Source organism: Nymphalis io, chromosome 24 (assembly GCF_905147045.1).
Source record: "Nymphalis io chromosome 24, ilAglIoxx1.1, whole genome shotgun sequence".
Classification (NCBI taxonomy): domain Eukaryota; kingdom Metazoa; phylum Arthropoda; class Insecta; order Lepidoptera; family Nymphalidae; genus Nymphalis; species Nymphalis io.
Window position 1 is genome coordinate 9,802,027 of NC_065911.1, and position 19,897 is coordinate 9,821,923.

At 40.6% G+C, this 19,897-nt stretch overlaps 2 protein-coding genes across 11 annotated transcripts in view; both read right to left on the bottom strand.

The window, feature by feature from the left end:
* LOC126777940 (transcriptional activator protein Pur-alpha) overlaps positions 1–7,465 on the bottom strand; it is a 39,090-nt gene extending 31,625 nt beyond the window's left edge. For 2 of the 4 annotated variants that reach the window (XM_050501254.1, XM_050501256.1), the window contains exon 1: positions 7,340–7,462. In XM_050501254.1, the coding sequence (XP_050357211.1) occupies positions 7,340–7,382 (43 nt within the window). In that variant the 5' untranslated portion in view covers positions 7,383–7,462. Of the gene's footprint in view, positions 1–6,900; positions 7,319–7,339 lie in introns of those variants that run through there. The other 2 variants (XM_050501253.1, XM_050501255.1) reach the window with 2 other exon arrangements.
* Positions 7,466–9,743: 2,278 nt separating this feature from the next.
* Positions 9,744–19,897, bottom strand: part of LOC126777943 (trithorax group protein osa) — a 40,776-nt gene continuing 30,622 nt past the window's right edge. For 2 of the 7 annotated variants that reach the window (XM_050501258.1, XM_050501264.1), the window contains exons 7-17: positions 19,543–19,864; positions 19,266–19,455; positions 18,081–18,571; positions 17,381–17,596; positions 17,117–17,320; positions 15,800–15,953; positions 15,285–15,360; positions 14,996–15,072; positions 14,275–14,533; positions 14,018–14,198; positions 9,744–13,952 (exon numbers count right to left, since the gene is read on the bottom strand). In XM_050501258.1, the coding sequence (XP_050357215.1) occupies positions 13,830–13,952; positions 14,018–14,198; positions 14,275–14,533; positions 14,996–15,072; positions 15,285–15,360; positions 15,800–15,953; positions 17,117–17,320; positions 17,381–17,596; positions 18,081–18,571; positions 19,266–19,455; positions 19,543–19,864 (2,293 nt within the window). In that variant the 3' untranslated portion in view covers positions 9,744–13,829. The remainder of the gene's footprint in view (positions 13,953–14,017; positions 14,199–14,274; positions 14,534–14,995; positions 15,073–15,284; positions 15,361–15,799; positions 15,954–17,116; positions 17,321–17,380; positions 17,597–18,080; positions 18,572–19,265; positions 19,456–19,542; positions 19,865–19,897) is intronic. The other 5 variants (XM_050501265.1, XM_050501263.1, XM_050501260.1 and 2 more) reach the window with 5 other exon arrangements.

Here is a 19,897-nt window from a genome sequence, read left to right on the forward strand (position 1 = left end):
CATTTAACTAACGATAAGGTCACAATGCCGGCTATCGCACAACAGTTCCGTTCTATATATTTTTATGATAAATTTCGATGAAAACGCCCAAATCTTTTGATGTGCGTCATGCTCACCTAAATCCTAAAATGTGTCTATTAAAAGAATTACAATTCTAGGTCGGCGTCGTAAAGCTAGTTCTGTAGTATAAGAACACTTATAGCGAATGTGGACTATCATTTCCAAGAATATAATTTTTCGAGGCTAAACGAACTTATTATTATATCACGCTTATAAATAACAGCTTTCATTTTAATATTCTTCGATAATAAAACATAATAACATTATTATGCCATTATATATTGCAGGAAAACTGTCAGACATCCAGTAGCGCACAAAGCTCGCGAAGACAAAGGAAATCAACTGAAGTTTCACTGTAGTTATAGTTTTAATTACTTCAATATAACATAGGAACTATAAAGCAACTAGGTAACAAAAGCACGCTATAAGAAACATCACCGATCATATAAAGGATTGACCGTTACATCCAATTAGCGTGAGCTACGCTCAACGTAGGGGGCAGGCTGGGCGAATATTTGAAGGCATTTACAACAGATTACGCAATACAAAATGCTATTATAACAAGCGTTATTACTAAAAATATTGTCTAATGCTTGCAAGCGCGTAGAATGGTATAGTGGATCGAATAAGGTGGGCTGAGAGTCAGATTGAGTCGTTATGTAAGTGGTTCAAGGCGGGTCATTGGCAGCAGACATAATTTTGCCACAGACACAAGCCAGACGGACAAAAAAGTGAAACCATAATTTTTTCTTGAGAAATCACCAGCTCAGCTCGTTCCGCGCTCGCGAAGGGACCGTTCTCATTAAACGCATTTTATTACTGAATTGACGTGTTTCCTTGATTAATTACTTGAAGCACGAATAAAATGTCGTCATTTTGGTCGCGCCTTTTATTTGAATGTAAAGAAACCGGGATGATTATTGTAATTAATTTGTGTGAGTAGTAGACATGCTATTTTTTCTTATTTTTAAACAATGAAAAAAATATATTGCCTGATATTTGGAATAGTTACAAAAGTTTATACTGATACGTTTTTTTAAATATTAAGAGTAGGTGATGGACAAGTAAGCGTGTAGTACATACAAATATTTCACGTACATAATTACAAAGCTTAAGCTAAAACAAAGGACAGCTGTAATATAGACGGCTCCTTATAGAATGACAGTCATGTTAATACACCATGACGCAATGGCTGGGTGGAACAAGTTCGCGCTTCGTGAATAGTTCCGTTTCACAATAGCCAGCCGATGTGTTACAAGCCGAACGGCAATAGGTGGAATTGAAAGTCAACAGATTAGCAGAAAAAAATGTACATACATACTTAATTGCGTTATACAAAAACATCGTTCCACCCGTCAAAAGTTATGAATGATTTTAATAACTAAAATAATATATAATTTTGATTAAATACCTAATTGCAAACATCGCTCTATTTTTTTAACCATTAATAGAACCTACACACGAGTGTTAACGACAAGTTTCATCTGAATTTGAATGAAGAATATAGCCAACGCAGACGGAACGAGCAAAGGAATCCATTTATTCCCGATCTCTGTATTAATTGTTAACGCCTGAAAATATTGAATACATTATAAATAACAATTCCATATCGCCATTCTCACTGTTGTCTTTGTTCCACGGTATCGCGAAATGGCGAAGAAAGTTTAATCGTTATTATTGAATATTTAAAATCTATTGATCACAACACGTGCAATAAACTCGCTAACAAAGATGCTAGCATAACGTAACGTAATCAATTATATAATATTCACGTATGACGTTTATTCTAAACCAATATGGGCGAGTTTTTAATTTTTTTTAGGCAAAGTTACTTTTCCAAGACTAAGATCTACTATAAAACTAAAATACAAACAATATTGCAAAAAATAATCATCGATGTGTCGATGACCTCACATCAGAAACCGGAATTTTCCAGACAATGAAAAATTTAAAGATGAATAGTATCTGATATAGAATTCACGATCGTACATACCTATTAAATGCGAACATCGGAAACAATTGTGTGTGTATGTGTTCGTGTGGATAATTGGTCAGCAAAAGTTCTCTATCTTCCTAACTGTATCTTGCAAACTGTTAATCTTTTGTTGCCATAATTAGATAATCTATCAGTCTGCTTGTTAATTATAATTCGTTAAATGCGAACAAATACACTAATAAGGTTGAAGAGTTATTAAAACGGTTTCATATCAAAAAGTTCTATTTGAAAAAATCTTTATACATTAGATAGCCAATTTATTCAAGGAAGATTAAAGTCTATATTAGGTAACACTACGAAGCTCATGTAAAGTAACTCCTCATGTTCATGCACACAAATGTCTGTCCTGTCCAATGCGAATTGGTGGATACAAGTGAAAGATTCACATCCTACACATGCGAGTTTCCTTCACCTCCGAGCACGAGACGAATTATAAACACAAATTTAGCACATTTCAGTTCAGTAGTGCTTGCTTGGATTTAACCAGCAATTATCGGTTAAAATAACTGTTTCTAACCACTGAGCCATATTGGCTTTTATACGAACCTAATAAAGAAAACAGTCACCATAAACGTCAATTAATTTAGTAGAGTATTCATCATTGTGTGAAAATTGATATAGAAATGTATATCCTAGTTTACTTAGTGGTAGAACTTTATGTAAGCCTGTCCGGGTATGTACGGTTGTGTAACGTATACTAAATGGGAATATACCTTGGATCCATTATTCACACAAGGCCATCTGATCCCAAACTAAGCAAGTCGTACTATGAAAACCAGGCAACTGATATACTACTTTTCTTCTGTAAATACTCGTACATAGTTTTTTATGTATATATAAAACTATGTATCTATATATATGTATGTATCTATGTATATATATGTATCTATGTATTTATATGTATATATATATATATATATATATATATATACATAGATATATATAACAAACAGACAAGTATCTACATACCACACCAACCGGCTCGACGGTTAATATTTCTTGACATATCTATGGTCGGTGGAGACCACTTACCATTAGGCGGTCCTTTTGCCAACCTATCTATCAATTTAAAATAAAAATAAATAATTCAACGAGTGCGAGACCGTGGGGCACGACTAGGGCATAATATGTTATACTAGATAAACATATATACTCAGTATTGCCGAGATGGCCTAGTGGTTAGAACGCGTGAATCTTAACCGATGATCGTGGGTTCAAACCCGGGCAAGCACCATTGAATTTTCATGTGCTCAATTTGCGTTTATAATTCATCTTGTGCTTTACGGTGAAGGAAAACATCGTGAGGAAACTTGCATATGCCTAATTTCATTGAAATTGTCCCACATGTGTATTTTACCAACCCGCATTGGAGCAGCGTGGTGGAATAAGCTCCAAACCTTCTCCTCAAAAGGGAGAGAAGGCCTTAGCCCAGCAGTGGGACATTAGCAGGCTGTTACTTACTGTTAATTGACTTTGACCTATGATCAGATGTAAAATATTTATTTCTTAATTTATCTTAATGTTTATTAGACCTTTTTAAGGATAAGATACCCAAGATACCCTGATTAAAATTATGCAAGGTTATAAGGCTACAACTATTTTACAAAAATATTAGTACACACCATGCCTTGGGTACATTTTTAAGTGTTCTCTTTCATTTTAAGCTATGGGCCCTATTGATCAGCCAAGTAGCAATACTTTCTTTTGATAAATTTGGTTCAAATGGTGAGTGAACCTGTGTAATTACAGGGACAAGGGACGTACATCTTACATAAAATGGTTGGCGGCACAGGACTGAGCAAGAAGTGGTTTGTATGTCCTACAGAAGTATCTATGGGCGACGATAACACCATATAATCAGGTAAAAGGCTGAACTTGCCTTCCTAAAATAATGAAAAGAAAAAATCTATATGGTAACCGTAAAAATTATACTAAATATTGTTTACTTTTGGTGGTGTTTTGTTGCTCAGTCTAACTCTGTAAAGACTAATCAGAACATTTTGCAACACCATCTTTAGTATTTATATTTTTAATATCATATTATCAAATAGGATTCAGTTTCAACAATATATCTTTAATTGCAGAACTGTATTGCATAACAAATGTCATATTGACCCAATAAGAATTGGTAACCCTCAAAATGCAGGTGATAGAGGTCACAACTTGTATAATATGTAAACTTGTAAATATAGGTATAATTGTTCCTTGTATTCATGGTATGTGCATCTGACACGACAAGAAAAATCTGTCTAGAAAATGTATTCTTAAAAACAATGCTTATGTGATTTGAAAAATAATTACATGGACAGTACAAGACAGACAAGCACAGTGCAGTACAGACATATTATGAAACCATACAAGACTTGCATTTAATATTATTTGCTTTAAGAACTGATTTCACCCATTAGTAATAATAATAATGATATCCTAGGACATTATTCACACACGGCCATCTGATTCCAAATTAAGCAGAGCTTGTGCTATGGAAACCAGACAACTCATATACTACATTTACTACTTTTCTTCTGTAAATACATATTTATATAAATAATTACACCCAGACACAGAACAAACAGATATGTTCATGCACACAAATGTCTGTCCTGGGTGGGAATCGAATCTACCAACCACGCCAACCTAGTATGTGTAGATCCTTTTTATATGAATTTTAAACCAGTTCCACGAAGCGGATTTAGCTGAAATTTTGTATATGTTTACCTTTTTTGACATAAATTCTAGTTATATTTGATAAAAGCTTGTTTTAAATTATATTGTTTTTAACAATTTAAGTAAGGTAATATAAAACTAAAGTGATTATAATTTGTTAATGCAGGTACATATTGCATATCTTAAATCATCAGCATTATAAGGGATACCCAATGCCTCTAACAATTCCAATGACCCACGAGACTGCCTTTCTATTTATTAAATAATATATTCGATTTAATTTTACATATTATTAAGTGGTTACAGATTGATTAGTTAAAATCAAAAATTAATGGAAGCCTTATTTTTTAATGTAAATTATTGAATTTCAGTCTTAGATATCTAAGTTTGTGAAATAATAATAAAATGAGTGGGTGGTACCTACCCAGGCGAGCTTGCACAAAGCTCTGCCATCAAACTTATTCATTATAAGAAAATGACTATGAAATGATTATCATTAAGGACACTTCCTATACATTCTTTTGTAGTATGAATGTGTGTATAAAAAATATTACACACTACATATACAATAACATCATATTAATGTAAGTTCAAAAAAATTGTAATTTTTTAACTTTCATTTCTTTTAAATAAACTGACATGAAGTGTCACTTTAAAGTAAAAGTTCATCAGTTCAGGTTGGTAAGTTTTACATTTGCTTTTAAATCATCAATATATACCAAGGTTTCTAAAGAATGTGACTACTGACCTGATTTGCAACAGAGACTCAAATAATTTAATTCTAATATTTTGCTTATTCTAAATCCAAGGTACGTTTCTCATATCTTGCTACTACATAGTCTGTGTAGACAAGTAACAGAATGAATATATTTGCCAGTCTTAACCATCTCATATCATTATTATCAAAAAGAGTCTTTAATTTGTAATAAAGTTTATTTTTATATGTATCATTTCCATAAATAAATTGTATATTACAGTAACAGTACAGTAACAGCCTGTTAATGTTCCACTGCTGGGCTAAGGCCTCCTCTCCCTTTTGAGAAGGTTTGGAGCTTATTCCACCACGCTGCTCCAATGCGGGTTGGTATAATACATGTGGCAGAATTTCAATGAAATTAGACACATACAGGTTTCCTCACGATGTTTTCCTTCACCGTCAAGTACGAAATGAATTATAATCACAAATTAAGCACATGAAAATTGAGAATTGCATATTAGGGATGTTAAATTATTTTCCTAATATATAAACTTAAATACTTCTGAAAAGATAAAGTCAAAATGTCAGTAAATATTTTCAATATAAGCTTTTAAAACTATGAATTACACAATAAGACTGTAGAAACCCATGAAAGGGTGACCTAACATAGCTTGTTGCTATGTTTTATTCTTTAAATAAAAGAAAGGTTTAATGGTTTGGTATATGGCACCAGTGAATATTATTTTATAGCCCTTTGGTCGCTCTTTTAAAGTAAAAATAAGTTGATTATATTTGAATGTAAAAATATTTCCGTAATATTTACCACAATATATGTCGAATCCTGGAAATCACCCGCTCCATTATAAAAAACACACTTTCACAGCCAACCACAACACTTACAAGCAACTGCTAAATAATCTTAAAAAATACTAAGTATTAGAAGTCTTGCACAACTTCCCAGTATTTAAATGTAGAAATGGAACATTTCTTAAATATGAATCCCTCAGTGCCTAATATATATTCAACTTTTAACATGGGTTTAAGGATTTTAATGACAATATTTGAATTCTACATTCAAGTAGAATGTTTATCATGTATAAAATCTTAAGTTATCACATTTTAAGTTGCAAAATCTAATCAATACAATGTTGATGTCAAAAGCACTAGAGATGAATGTAATTCCTTTGTTCCAAATAAATTTATTGTTTAAGCTGAAATATTGTTGGTTTAGATCTGTAATCACTGGATTGAATATCACTGTCACTTACACACACAAAGCACTGAGCACTTTACCTCACAATAATCACACTGTCACTTAAAGTAGGAACAAAGAAACACAACACAGGTAATCTTTTAAAAGCAATTAAAAAGTAAGTTTGAGCCACAGGAGTTTCGGAGACCATGCAGCGGAGGCATAGATACGAATAGCAGGGCAGTGGATATGTACGGGAACTATCCCTGCGGGAGCGCGGCCACTGACCTGCCATGGTGCTGGCGCGTCAGCTGACGATGACGCGGCGGAGTCGCCGCTTGGGGCGCGCAGTGCAAGCGCGCTGGCGCCTCCGCCGAGTCGAGCTGCCACCCTCGCACCTTCGCCGCCACCAGACACCGGCCCGCCCGCCAACGAGAGGTCGCAGACAAAAAAATCGATAGGTCGTCAACCTCCACCGGCGCTAGCACTGAGCCGGGCGGGCCGCCGCGCCGTCGCCCGCCACCTTACCGATATCCCGCACCAAAAACCCACCGAGGCCTCAAAGCCCGAGAAATAACAGACCCGAATTCGCCATTTTGAAACGGGAACAATGAGATATTTACTTTCGAACGTTACGACGACTCGAAATGTCGTTCACGACGGTAAACGGAAACGGCGCGAAACGAAACGCGATTTAGACGCTACGCCGCTGTAAATAAATACGTACTCTGACTAGAAATCCCCTCGTCACCGCTGCCGATATCCGACATCTCAATCCACACCGAAATCTACAGGCAATCCACCGATCTTTTCGGAGCCTCTTGGACAAGTCAAATTGTCTATGGTTTCGAAGCCATCAAACTTAGGTTCTTTATGATGTACATAACACAAAATAATAAAAGGAGCTGTTTGGTCAAAATGGTATTCAACAGATGAAAATAAATGAAATATACAGAAATGCTTCAAAAAATTCAATAATTAATTTTTCAATAGCCACTTTTAAAATATTTTTTCTGAATGTTCAAAGAAAAAAAAAAGTATAAAATATAGACCAAAACTTGACATTGAAAGAACCTAATAACTTTGTAGTCAAGCAGATTTTTCTACATAAACATAATAAATATATATGTCTACAATACCAGCTGTGGCAAATTACAAATCGACCTAGGTCAACTTACATTTTTAAAGGTTATAAGAATATGTCAATTTTCAATTTTTACTAATAGTGTACGCTTAATAAATGTAATTATTTTATACATTTTTACGATAGTTTACACATATTTATACATTTTTACGATAGTTTACACATATTTATACATTTTTACTAAGATTTCAATTTTTAGTTTATTTAAAAAATAGCTTAATGAACATATTAGATTTTTATATAATTTTATTTCGGAGACAGAGAATTAGTTTCTCTGTCTACTTTTTATTTGTTGTTTACTCTATGGATAAGATGTTTCTACTTGATATGACAGTTCAACATCTGCTTTTTAATTTGCCGCTCAAATTTAAAAAACTAGCTGACGTAAAATTGATTCAAGTTTTAGATATATTTAAAGAAATTTGTTCCAAAGCTTAAAGGTTAGACTTTTACTAATATATTATTTGTGACTAGTCAGATTGAAATTTTAACAAGGTTAAATTATTTTTTCAAGAAAATTCAAACAAGTCAATAAATTCTCATATAATGTAATGTAGGAACATTAAAAGATGCATATTCAACAACTATAACGCGAATAAAATGAACTTTGGTTAAACATCAATATTTTTGTAAGTATGAATTACTGCTTTTGTTTCAAGTAAGTTATTTTAGCGTAAGAGCCGGACTGACTCCTCCGTTTAGTCATAAGGGCCAAAATGTAGTTTACTCATGATACCAACCAATGTACTAGTTGCGAATTATGTGCCAGATTAAATGTTTTGTCGATAATAGTCTCTGAAATATCTAAAAATGACACAGATACCTTCAATATAAAAGCGTATGTAAAATTGCAAGAAGTTTTTTTTTTCTTAAAATATGTTATGAAATGGTTTAATAACTACACTTAATAAACTAAAGATGTTGTGTCGTAAAGAATGTACAGAGCGTCATTAAATATACAAACATGTCCTTTTATTATGTCTTCTCTGATGTGAGATGTCTGTAGTATGTCAAAGGATCCGGGATGAAGACCTTCATTGTTAAGTAAAGAAAGCATTAATTCGAACATTATTATTATCATTTTTTTTATTATTATAATGGTAAATTTAAAAAACAATTCTAATAATAGAGCTTATTCCACCACGCTGCTTCAATGCGGGTTGGTGCAATACACATGTGGGAGAATTTCAGTGAAATTAGACACATGCAGGTTTCCTCACGATGTTTTCCTTCACCGTAAAGCACGAGATGAATTATAATCACAAATTAAGCATATGAAAATTCAGTGGTGCTTGCCCGGGTTTGAACCTACGATCATCGGTTAACATTCACTCGTTCTTACCACTGGGCCATCTCGGTTTGCCTTCCAATAATAAATTATAATGTAGAAGTGAATGTTCTTTCAAAAAACATCTATCGTTACAAGAATGATTATAAGTAAATAAATAAAACAAAATAAAATAATTACTAAATCATTCGCGGTTTTCACGCTCACGCAGGGCTGAAGGTTTTTTTATGTTACAAGCGGACGTGCAAATAGGCCCTTGATGTTAAGTTGTCACCACCGCCCATAGACATTAGCGATGTAAGAAATATTAACCATTCCTTAGATCGCTAATGCTCCACCAACCTAGGGAATGAAGACGTTATGTCCCTTGTGCCTGTAGTTACACTAGCTCACTCACCCTTCAAACCGAAACGCAACAATAGTAAGTATTGCAGTTTAGTGATAGAATATCCGATGAGTGGGTGGTATCTACCCAGATGGACTTGCAAAAAGCCCTACCACCTAGAATTTTTTGAAAAAGGTCATTTCTAACCAAGTATATAAACAATATGATACTCACACATAATAATGTATTTAAACAGAAATGTGACGAGACTCAGGGTATGGATAGTAACATACATACTTCGATTGAAGCGAAACAAAAGCTTTCGCTTCACATGACAATACAAAACAATAATATAATTTAAAATAAAACATCACTTTAATATTACAAATGACTATAATTTTGTCACAATTTTTCCATACAATGTTAATAACTTTTTACCTTACACCTATTTTTATAATACATTACTTATTATTAATGTTGTATTTTAATATTTAAAATTTTCCTGTTTACATTCTAATTACATTCTACGGAGTCAGTTTCGAATGAGACATTTAATATTATATTTTAAATCAAACCTCACAAGAACCGTACAATCTTAAATGAAATTTTGAAAAAACCTCGAGTACTTCATTATATTACACTAAAATGTAATTCGATTAGATCTTATAATATACTAAAATAATTCTTGCTTAGTCAACTACGAGAAGTTCGTTAAAAACTGTACAAACATATCAACTGTGTTACCGCTAGCGTAAACATTATATAAACGGACACACGAACCGATCTCGATCAAATGAAAACATGCGACATCGCTCAACAGTGACAACAGTGTAGCTACTATATAATTAATTAATTAATAATAGAGATAAAGTATATCGATAAATTGTACTTTATAACGCGCGTTACGGGGACGCGGCCGGCGAAGGGAGGGGGGAGGTGGAGGGGTCGAGGGGTGGAGGGGGTTACGGCAAATAATTGACTAATATGTATCAAATGTAACACATGACTGATGCACCCTTACACTAAGTTTGACGTTGCCGGGCCGGGAGAGCAGCCGCGTCCCCGACTATAAGAAACAAGCACCGTGGGTAAAATGCGAGTCATTCGAGTAGCCTACAGTGGTGTACGTCAGTCGGCTGGCGCCACTGACGCACGGGACCGGGTCTGGGTCTGGGTGATCGGTAATGTTTCGGGAACCAGCCGATAAAGAGTGACTCGATATAATTAACTATGAATAACAAGCGAGTCGAGTTACAATAATAAATTACAATAATTAAGTATCAATAAAATTGAGCTAGATTCGAACTCCGTCACCTGTCGGAACTCTGTTGTTCACCACTAAACGGTATCATCACGTATCACGTATCCCGTAACCGAAACGAATCATTATGACCTACATGATAATTTGTCGTCGTCTTTGCCGAAATGCATGAATCGAGTGACAGCCAGTGTTCCTTTAGAATTTAAAATGACACAATGATCAGAAACGCCGAGTATTCGCTATACAAACATCCGACACGAACTCGAACGTAATCCACAGAGTTTATTGCTTTTCAATTGAGATATAAATCGTAACATTGTATAATTATTGCTTCGGAGCTCCTGCGTCGGTGAGCGTTTGGCACGGCAATACTGCGACTTCGGAGCGCGGTTGACGGAGCGGAGCGACAAGCGACATTTATTCACAACCAAGCGGTCGACATTAGCGACATACGACTACCTAACTAGACTGCAGGGAGCTGGCCCTCGACCGACGCCAACGGGCGATCTCGCTCCGTTCGTGCTAGCTTCGTCGATGCCCCGTTGGCTCGTCATCGAATCGTCGAGACGATCTGATCTACCGGATCGAGTCAAAATAATCGCATTTAACAATTGTACTAAGTATCAATATTAGAGATAAATTTTAAAATTTTATAATATTGCCACAAGTTAGAATGAATTTTACAAAAATATACATACTGTACAAATAGTCGAGCGACTCAATGCATCGCACTGGTCGTCGCCGACAGTCGCGGGGGGCGCCCCCCGCACTAACCCTAACTCGTTGATAGAGACTTACACTAACGACTACGGCCGTCCCTCGGCCGGGCGAGCGGCCCGCCGGCGCGGCGCCGGACACATCGAGTAGGCCGGTCGCGACGCCGGTCGCGACGCCGGTCGCGACGCAGGTCGCGCCGGGACCTTGCGGCGCTTACTAGCGACAACTTATTAGTAAATCAACGAAAATAATCGGACCTTTTGCTAATTATATTTACTGTGGTAAAAAGTGGAAGTCGAACAAATTCAAACGTACTAGCGTGTTAAATACGGGCGCGACTGGGCGACTGCCGCGGCGCGACCTGAACACCAGCGATATTCATACAGAATGTAAAATGTATTGTACAAAAGCAAAAATATAATAGTATCGTAGTAGATTATAAATAAAAATATAGTAATATCAAAAAGCGTAATAAAGCACTCATTATGTACAAAGGCAAAATATTACCGTTGAGGCCAACCTCTACGCTGTAGCTTTGAGATTCTACTCAAATCCCGTCGCCGTGACCGCGTATATTATCGTAGCGGTCACAAGATAACGAATCAGCGTAAAAGCGGGGTCCAACGGACTCCATCTTAACATTCACCATCTTCACTATTGCACTTCATATTATTTTATAAAATATTATAAGATAATTTAATAAAGTGAGCATGTTTATTATAGAATAAATGAAGGACGAAGTGTCGACGTGCGAGTGTTAAGGCGAAGCTTACATGTGTCAATACAATAAACAATATCGGTACAGATAAGTAATTTTAACACAACGACGCGAGCGAAAAGACGCGTAAAAACCATAATAAATATAAAATAATATTTCTTAAGCAATCTTAAATACCCTGTTGATTTCATTTATAAACTTATCAAATTTTCTTTTCTGATTGACCAAATAATAATAAATAAATAAAAAAATAATAACGCATTAAAATAGTGAAATGATATGCTACAAATGGTGCAATCGGTCGACAATACCTGCAGATTAATGAAACGTATTAGATTTATATATATTTATTTACAAATTTATTTAAAAATGAAAGACAATTTGTGCAAACGAAAGTGTTTTACCGTAACATGTCATTTTAGCTATCTAACGCGGACAGCTCGCTGCGCTGCGGCGCCGACGGCCCGACGGCCGACCGCCCGCGACCACTTCCCGATCATCACTATAGTATATATAAATTCTTTCGAGTAAACCTATCATTAACGTATATGTCTTTCTTACGTATGTTATTTCGTTTTTACCTTATATTAATTTTATTTATTCGTTTGTGCAAAAAAAATAACTTTGATAAGAGAATTTAGTAAAAATGTTTGCGCTCGGGCGCGGCGATAAATATCACACGCGGAGTTCGTTTCCGCCGAGCGCGTCTGCGGTGCTCGTGTCCAAGGAGCCCGAGACCGCGTGTCCCTACTTACAGTCTAGACGTTTCGTAAGACACATCGTCTAGTATTTACCAACAAAATCAAAATAAAAACTTCAACAACATACTAAAGACTTAATAAATGTAACCGTAACGTACGGCGACGCCCGAGCCGTACAGTCCTACGAGCTCGTCACGAATGACGATCTTCTTAACGACAAAACAATCGAACCCCTCAGCACCCGACGTAAATATTATGCATTAAAAACATTAAATTAAAACTAGAGGGCGTAACCGGCAACTCGTACAACGAGGAGCCCGGGGATAAGATGGCGCACGATTCATAAAAATAGATTACGATACAATGTAAAATTATGCTAGTCACTAGCGATCCGAAGCTATGTAACTGATTCGGTAACATGAGTGTCGCGAACGACGGCAAATAAGTACATATCAAGTGTATTATGTGTAAAAATGCTTAAATCGATTCGTAAATAGCGTAACCGACTCCACGTAACGTGTAACTAAACCTAAATAAAAGTATACATTACATATCTCATAGGCCGCTCTTGTGACTTAGATAAAAATATTTTTACCGCACGGCTCGCTCGCGCGGGGGCGGGGGAGGCGCTTTACAATTTGACTAGCCGACACGAATTAGTAACTGACTAGAACGCGAAACATTTCATTGGCAAGACTTTTTTCTTCCGAGGCTCGACCTTCCGAAAATATATAATTTGCTTCGAAAACGTAAAGGTTTTGCCCGTTTCGAACCAGTTCCACGACCGACACCGAGGATCACAGACATTCCGAATAAATTAAGTACGACGCGCGCCACCCCCACCCGAGCCCGCGCGACCCTCACGAGCGAGGCGACCGAGTGAGTTGAGAGAGTGTGATGGATCGAAATAAATACATACAATATTTACAAATAAATCCTAAAAATTAAGCTCATCAGTTTGAAAAAGATTAAATTACATCACTAACGATCGCTTCACAAAACGTCGGCGACCGATCCGCCGCCGGTCCGGGGCGAGGCGAGATTCAGTTCGGCGGGCGCGGCACTAACAGAAGCCGCCGAAGCCGACGGACGGCACGGACGGCACCGACGGCACGGGCGGCACCCCGCCCGCGTGCTCGCCGTTCTTGTGCAGGTCGATGAGCGGCGGCGCCGACAGGTAGTGCGCCTGCAACGAGACGGCGGTCAGTGGCGGTCCGGCCGGCGCGGCGACTACTGGCGGCGGGTGCGCACCTGCTGGTGGTGCGCCGGCGGCGGGCCCGCGTAGCCGTTGTAGTAGGGCGAGTTGTAGGGCGCGTAGGCGGGCGGCACGCCGGGCGCGTAGCCGTACTGCCAGTCCGGCAGGTAGCCGGGCGCCGGCCGCATGAGCTGCGTGCCCCAGCCGCCGCCGTAGCCCACGAACGGCCCGCCGTACCTGCGCAGAACGACCCGTGAGCGGGCGAGGGGCGGGCGAGGGGCGGGCGGTCGGAGGGCGGTCGGGCGGCGCTCACCCGTTGTTGCCGTAGGCGGGCGCGCCGTAGGCGGGGTAGGGCGGGTACAGCGCGGGCGCGTAGTCGGGCAGCGCGGGCACGGGCGGCGCGCCCTGCTCCGCCGCCGCGCCCGCGCTGGGCCCGTCCGCGATGGACGGGATCTGGTCCACGAGCGACTCCAGCCCCGACAGCGACTTGGACGCCACGTCCTGCGACTTGCTCTTGGGCGTGCCGGGCCCGGACTCCCCGCCGCCGGCGCTGCCGTACTCGCTCGGCGAACCTGTGCACGGCCGATCTGTTAATTGCTAAGGTCGCGGTCCGATATAAGTCGTCGGCTAGCTTTCCCAAATATTTAATAGGGCCTTTAATTGGTAATAATTATGTAATTTTATTTTTCTGAGAATAGCTTCATAATACCCGAATACATATAGAGATATGTGCAAATAGGGAGTCGAGATAGTCCAGTGGGTCACATGGTCCAGTGAATCACCACTGAATTTTTATCTGCCTTATTTGTTTTTATTATTCATCCCTTACTCATCGGCGAAGGAAAAATATTTTTACCATGAGTGTGTCTTACGAAATTCTGCCATATAGGCGTCCACCAGCCCGCATTGGAGTGGGGTGGGGAATCATTTCCAAATTATCTTCTCAAGAGGAGATTGCCTAGCAGTGGGAAATTTACAGACAATTATGAAGCAATATCGATAGCGACGAGCGGCTATATGGAGCAGTCAAGTACCGGCGGGCGGCGGGTGGTGGTCGCTGCGGAAGGCGGCGCGCGCGAAGCCCGCGTCGCTGTCGCCCGTCGGCGTCGACCTGCAACACGCGCCACACGCGCAGCGGTCAGTCGCAATGTACGTTCGATATTATTCACATTTTATTCATGAACATTTGTAAGGACTCGTGACCTATCAAGGCACAGTAGAGATCATTATGGTCCACACCCAGAATGATTAAAAATCTAAGCAATATGTTTTAAATACACCACAATTAGGTAACTACTATAGATAAAAGGTAGACACATATACCTATTAAAATTGCTAGGATACATGGAGGGATGCTGATGTAGCTGGTCTAACCGGGGACTGTCTCCTACACCGTTGCCTGAAACATAATCGTTTAAAAATCTGAGTTATTGTTCTATGAAAATCGATGATTTTTATTAGCCCAGTCTATACTATTAATAAAAAATGTATTTCCAAATATCTTTAAACGTTTTCTTTGAATGGACATGGGGTACCTAACAATTGCCCCTCCCCCATTACGCGCGGGCGAAGCCGCGGGCGGAAACTAGTTTATCCACACTAATATAACACAAGGAGCTACTTTATAATTTGCAAAAATAATTATTTAAAATAATCAATATGCTGAAAGTTTTAATACATGGCTAATTTTAACACATTTGTTGTTATTTTTCTCTCAAAAGTAAAAATTAATAAAGTTACATTACAAAGAAAGAACAAGATAGTTATAAACAAGTTTCTTCGTTATTCGCATAATTTATTAGAACGAGGCATTATATAATAAGGGGTTCAGTAAGGACCTTGCTCCTGCGCGTAGTAGTCGGACTGCAGGCGCGCCTCTCCGTCGTAGAGCGTGGAGCCGAAGGGGCTGGCGCCCACGGACACGCCCACGCCCACGCCTGCGCCCACGGACACGCCCGGAGACAGCTCCGCGCCGCCAGGATTGCTTTGCTGCTGACAAAGAAATTTTGCGTTCAAATACACTTAAATAAAAGTGTCCTACAGCTGGGCAAAGGTCTCTTTTCCTCTTTAAAAAGATTTGGAGCGAACTTCAAGAGCTGCAAGATTATCATATTCTCAGTTTTGTTGTTTTCAGATGTTGTTTTTTTTTGTATTGACTCGGAATTTGTCTTGATTGACTTCCTTGAAGGGTAGGGAAGGGGTGTTAGTTGTCTTTGTGGGATTCTGGGTTCCTTAATCGGTCTGAGTGGTATTCGGCCACTGTGTTCATAATCGGGTTATCTCTTGTATGGATCGCCATTTTTAGTTTTATCCAAAGCCTCCTTGGCAGTCGCTATTCTTCTTCACTAGTAATTCCCAACGCGTCTCGTCTCGTCTCTCTCATTAAAAAAAATGCTTTTCGTGTGACTGTATGTGTATGCGTACAATTGTAACTTTCTCGTTGCACATTTGATGAGGATTATTTCGTTCTCCGTTGGATCCTTCTCCTTTGAGCGCAGACCTTTGGACCTGGATGGTTTTTTTTCTGCCTGTGTATATGTCAAGAACAGAGCCTTAAGCTGGCTCTTGGGAACTTGGTTTGGTGAGTGATGATATGCCTCCGTAAATTTCACTGTCATATGCTGCATATATTTCGTATCTCTGTATGTACAACAGTTCTTGTGACAAGAAATTTGGACGAATATATATCAGCTTTAAAGGACTGTCACGCGCGTTATATGGCGCCATCTAGTTAAAGATTTTACAAGTTATCTATGTATCTGTTGTTTTAAAAAATTAAGTATAGTCTGTTGATTGATACTCACTCAAAAAATCATAATGTAAAATTAAATAAAAACTTTTTACTTGCTGAATAGTGCAATAATAGTTATCTCCTGTTTTGAAAAATAGTTGGTTTATAAACTTATAATGCAATTATTCATAAAACTATAGCCTTGAAGCCATTGAGCGTTTTTATGATACACTTTGTAATTTCGGATTTAGCCATCAACGCCAAAAGTAGAAATGGACTTCAAATTAATCTCTAGAGTATTAATATTTAGTACAGGTCCAGAACACTCGATTTGATTAATGGAAGATGGATAACGTCGCTAAGCGATATACGAACGGATGAATATATTCTGAGATAAAGATATAGCATAAGGTCGTCGGAGCACCTTGTTGTAGTCGGAGAGCGACGAGTTGCTGTTGCTGCCGGGATGCATGTCGGTGCTGCCCATGGGGCTGTTGTCGTCGCGCGGCGGCTCGAAGTCCAGCGCCGCCATGCCGGGCGACACGGGCCCCGGCGACGAGATGGCGGCGCCGATCTCGCTCGACAGCTCCGCGCCGTACGCGCCGCCGCTCGAGCCGCTCGTGCCGCCCTGCGGGAGCCGGGCGTTAGCGGGGCGGGCGGGCGCGGCGGGGGGCGGGGCGGCACTCACCTGCGGCGCGAAGTGGTGCGCGTCCGAGTAGGCGGGCGTGAGCGGCGCCGGCGCGGGCGACGAGTGGTGGCTGTACGGCGTGTGCGCCGGCGACGGCGTGTACGAGTGCAGCGCGGCGCCCGCGGGGGACGCGGCGGGGAACGGCGTGCTGGCGCCGCCCACCACGCCGCCGCCCGCCGGCGCGGGCGAGCGCGCGAAGCCGCCCGCCGAGCCGCCCTGCGGACGTGTGGCGATTGATATGTTACCATTTGAAAGACGCCCCGTCCGACGTGGGTTTCGATGCTCCCTGTGCGGTCGATTGCACCGACAGTATTGCAACGTCTGCATTTATCGATAAAGCGCGTCCACAATATAACGCAAATGTAATTATTTTAGTTAATCGACGTCTTAATCGATAGCACGGTGAACGCGTCTCATACCCATCGAGCATTTAGCATTAGTGTAGTTTAAGTATATGAACAATGTACATATTTTAACATTGACGTCAATTTAATTTCATATCATCATAAAAATAGATGCTCAGGTAGTCAGCTTATACAACTTTATGGTCCTTCGAGCCGGATTTCTAGTATTCGTTTCGATATCGAGATCGACGTCCACCGAGCTAGAGGATAGCCGAGTAATCTTAAGGTACAGGTAATTTTAATTACATATGTATCGAGATGAAATCTCAGATATACTGATCGGGGGTGGTGCTGACCTGCGCGGTGTCTCGCGCGAAGGGCAGCGGCTCGTGGCTGAAGCGCGGCTGCGGCTGCGCGGCGGGGCTGGGCTGCTGGCGGTAGGCGGCGGGGCTGCTGGCGTAGAGCGGCGAGCGCGCGGCGAAGCCCCGGGCCGCGGCCACGCCGGGGGAGCCGTAGCCGGCGCGCGGGGGGGAGGGCGCGGAGAAGGCGGCGGGGCTGGCCGGGAACTGCTGCTGCGGCTGCGGCGTGGCGGCCAGGCGCTGCGGGCCGGGCGAGTAGGGCTGCGAGCGCGGCGACGCGTAGTGGCGCGGGGACGCCGCGTAGCCGCCCGGCGACGCGTAGCCGCGCGACAGCAGCGCGCCGCCCACCTCCAGCGGGGACTCCAGGCCGCTCCCTGGCGACGGACTAGCGCTTATATTCGTTCTAGAGCCTACTTCGCGGCCATATCGGTCTTCGAATGAACTCGAGCCGAAACTGATGTCCGAAGCCGCTCGGAAGCCGTCGACTGCTGAGGGATATGTTTGTACAACATGTTAATACACACGAATTTAATTTATTACACTACAACTAATATTTATGAACCATAGGCAACATTTCATTTTCAACATTTAGTCTATGTAAGAATGGAGATAGAAAAGATATGCGAATTAAATGCCTTCAAGTCTAATGACTAATTGATACAGAAATTTTTCTGAAATATTATTGTCAGAATCACAAATAACCTAGCGGGAAACCACAAAAACAGCACGCACACTTCATTGAGACATTACTCAACTCTAAATAAAGTTCTATGTTCAAAGATCGTTTCGGAACTAACGAAATTATAATATTTTTTTTGGCCATTCTAGTTATCATTAAAAATAATCGACTGTGTATCGATTATATCAGAAAGATATCTAAAATGCTTGACAAAGTTATTTGTCCAGCATTTTGTATGGTGAACAGATTTATTGCTTAGTAATTACTTATGTAATATGACAAAATTTTCGACAGTTGATCACGGTATAATTGACACATGATATAGTTACGTCATAATCATAATATTTGGACTTTTAGTTGACAAACGAATATCACTTCGTTTTGCCCCGCGAGAATTACTATTTAAACTTGCACATCGCACTGAGTATGCCTCACCATCGGAACTACTATTTCTAATTGGATATCACTATTACTAGATTTAAGAAATACTACGAAAAAATTACCCGAATTATTAGGCTGGTAGTACGGCGAGCCGTCCGACAGCTGCTGCTGGTGCTGCACGCCGTACATGACGCCGCCACCCAGCGGGGACGACATCTGTGGGGGGAAGTCCCCACCCGACGAGTGCAGGAACTGCTCGTGCGGGAGCTGCGACATCGACGACAACTGCGGTTGGAGCATCGAGTTGGTCTGCTGGGGAAGACGAATTGTTCACATTTTAGAAGGAGATATCTCTTATTAAATGAAATAAGAAATACTTAGATAAGCAACGGCACTCACTTGTTGCTGTTGCTGCTGCTGCTGCTGTTGTTGCTGCTGTTGCTGCTGCTGCTGCTGCTGCAACAGGAACTGCTGCTCCTCCGGGCGGATCTTCTTGGGCCGCCCCCTCTTCTTCTTGGGCGGGTTGTCCCCCGAGGGGTCGAGCGCGGGCGGGGGGCGCGGCTGCCGCGGCGCGCGGGGGACGGGCGGCACGGTCTCGCCGTTCTCCAGCTTCACCTTCTTGGGCCTCCCCCGCTTCTTCTTGAGCGGTACCTCCGTGCCGTCCTCGAGGATGATGGTGTCGCCCGGCTCGGGCTCCATCGTCAGCCTGGAAGTGGACTCGCTTTGGTGCAATATTTTTAATCTGTCGTTTACG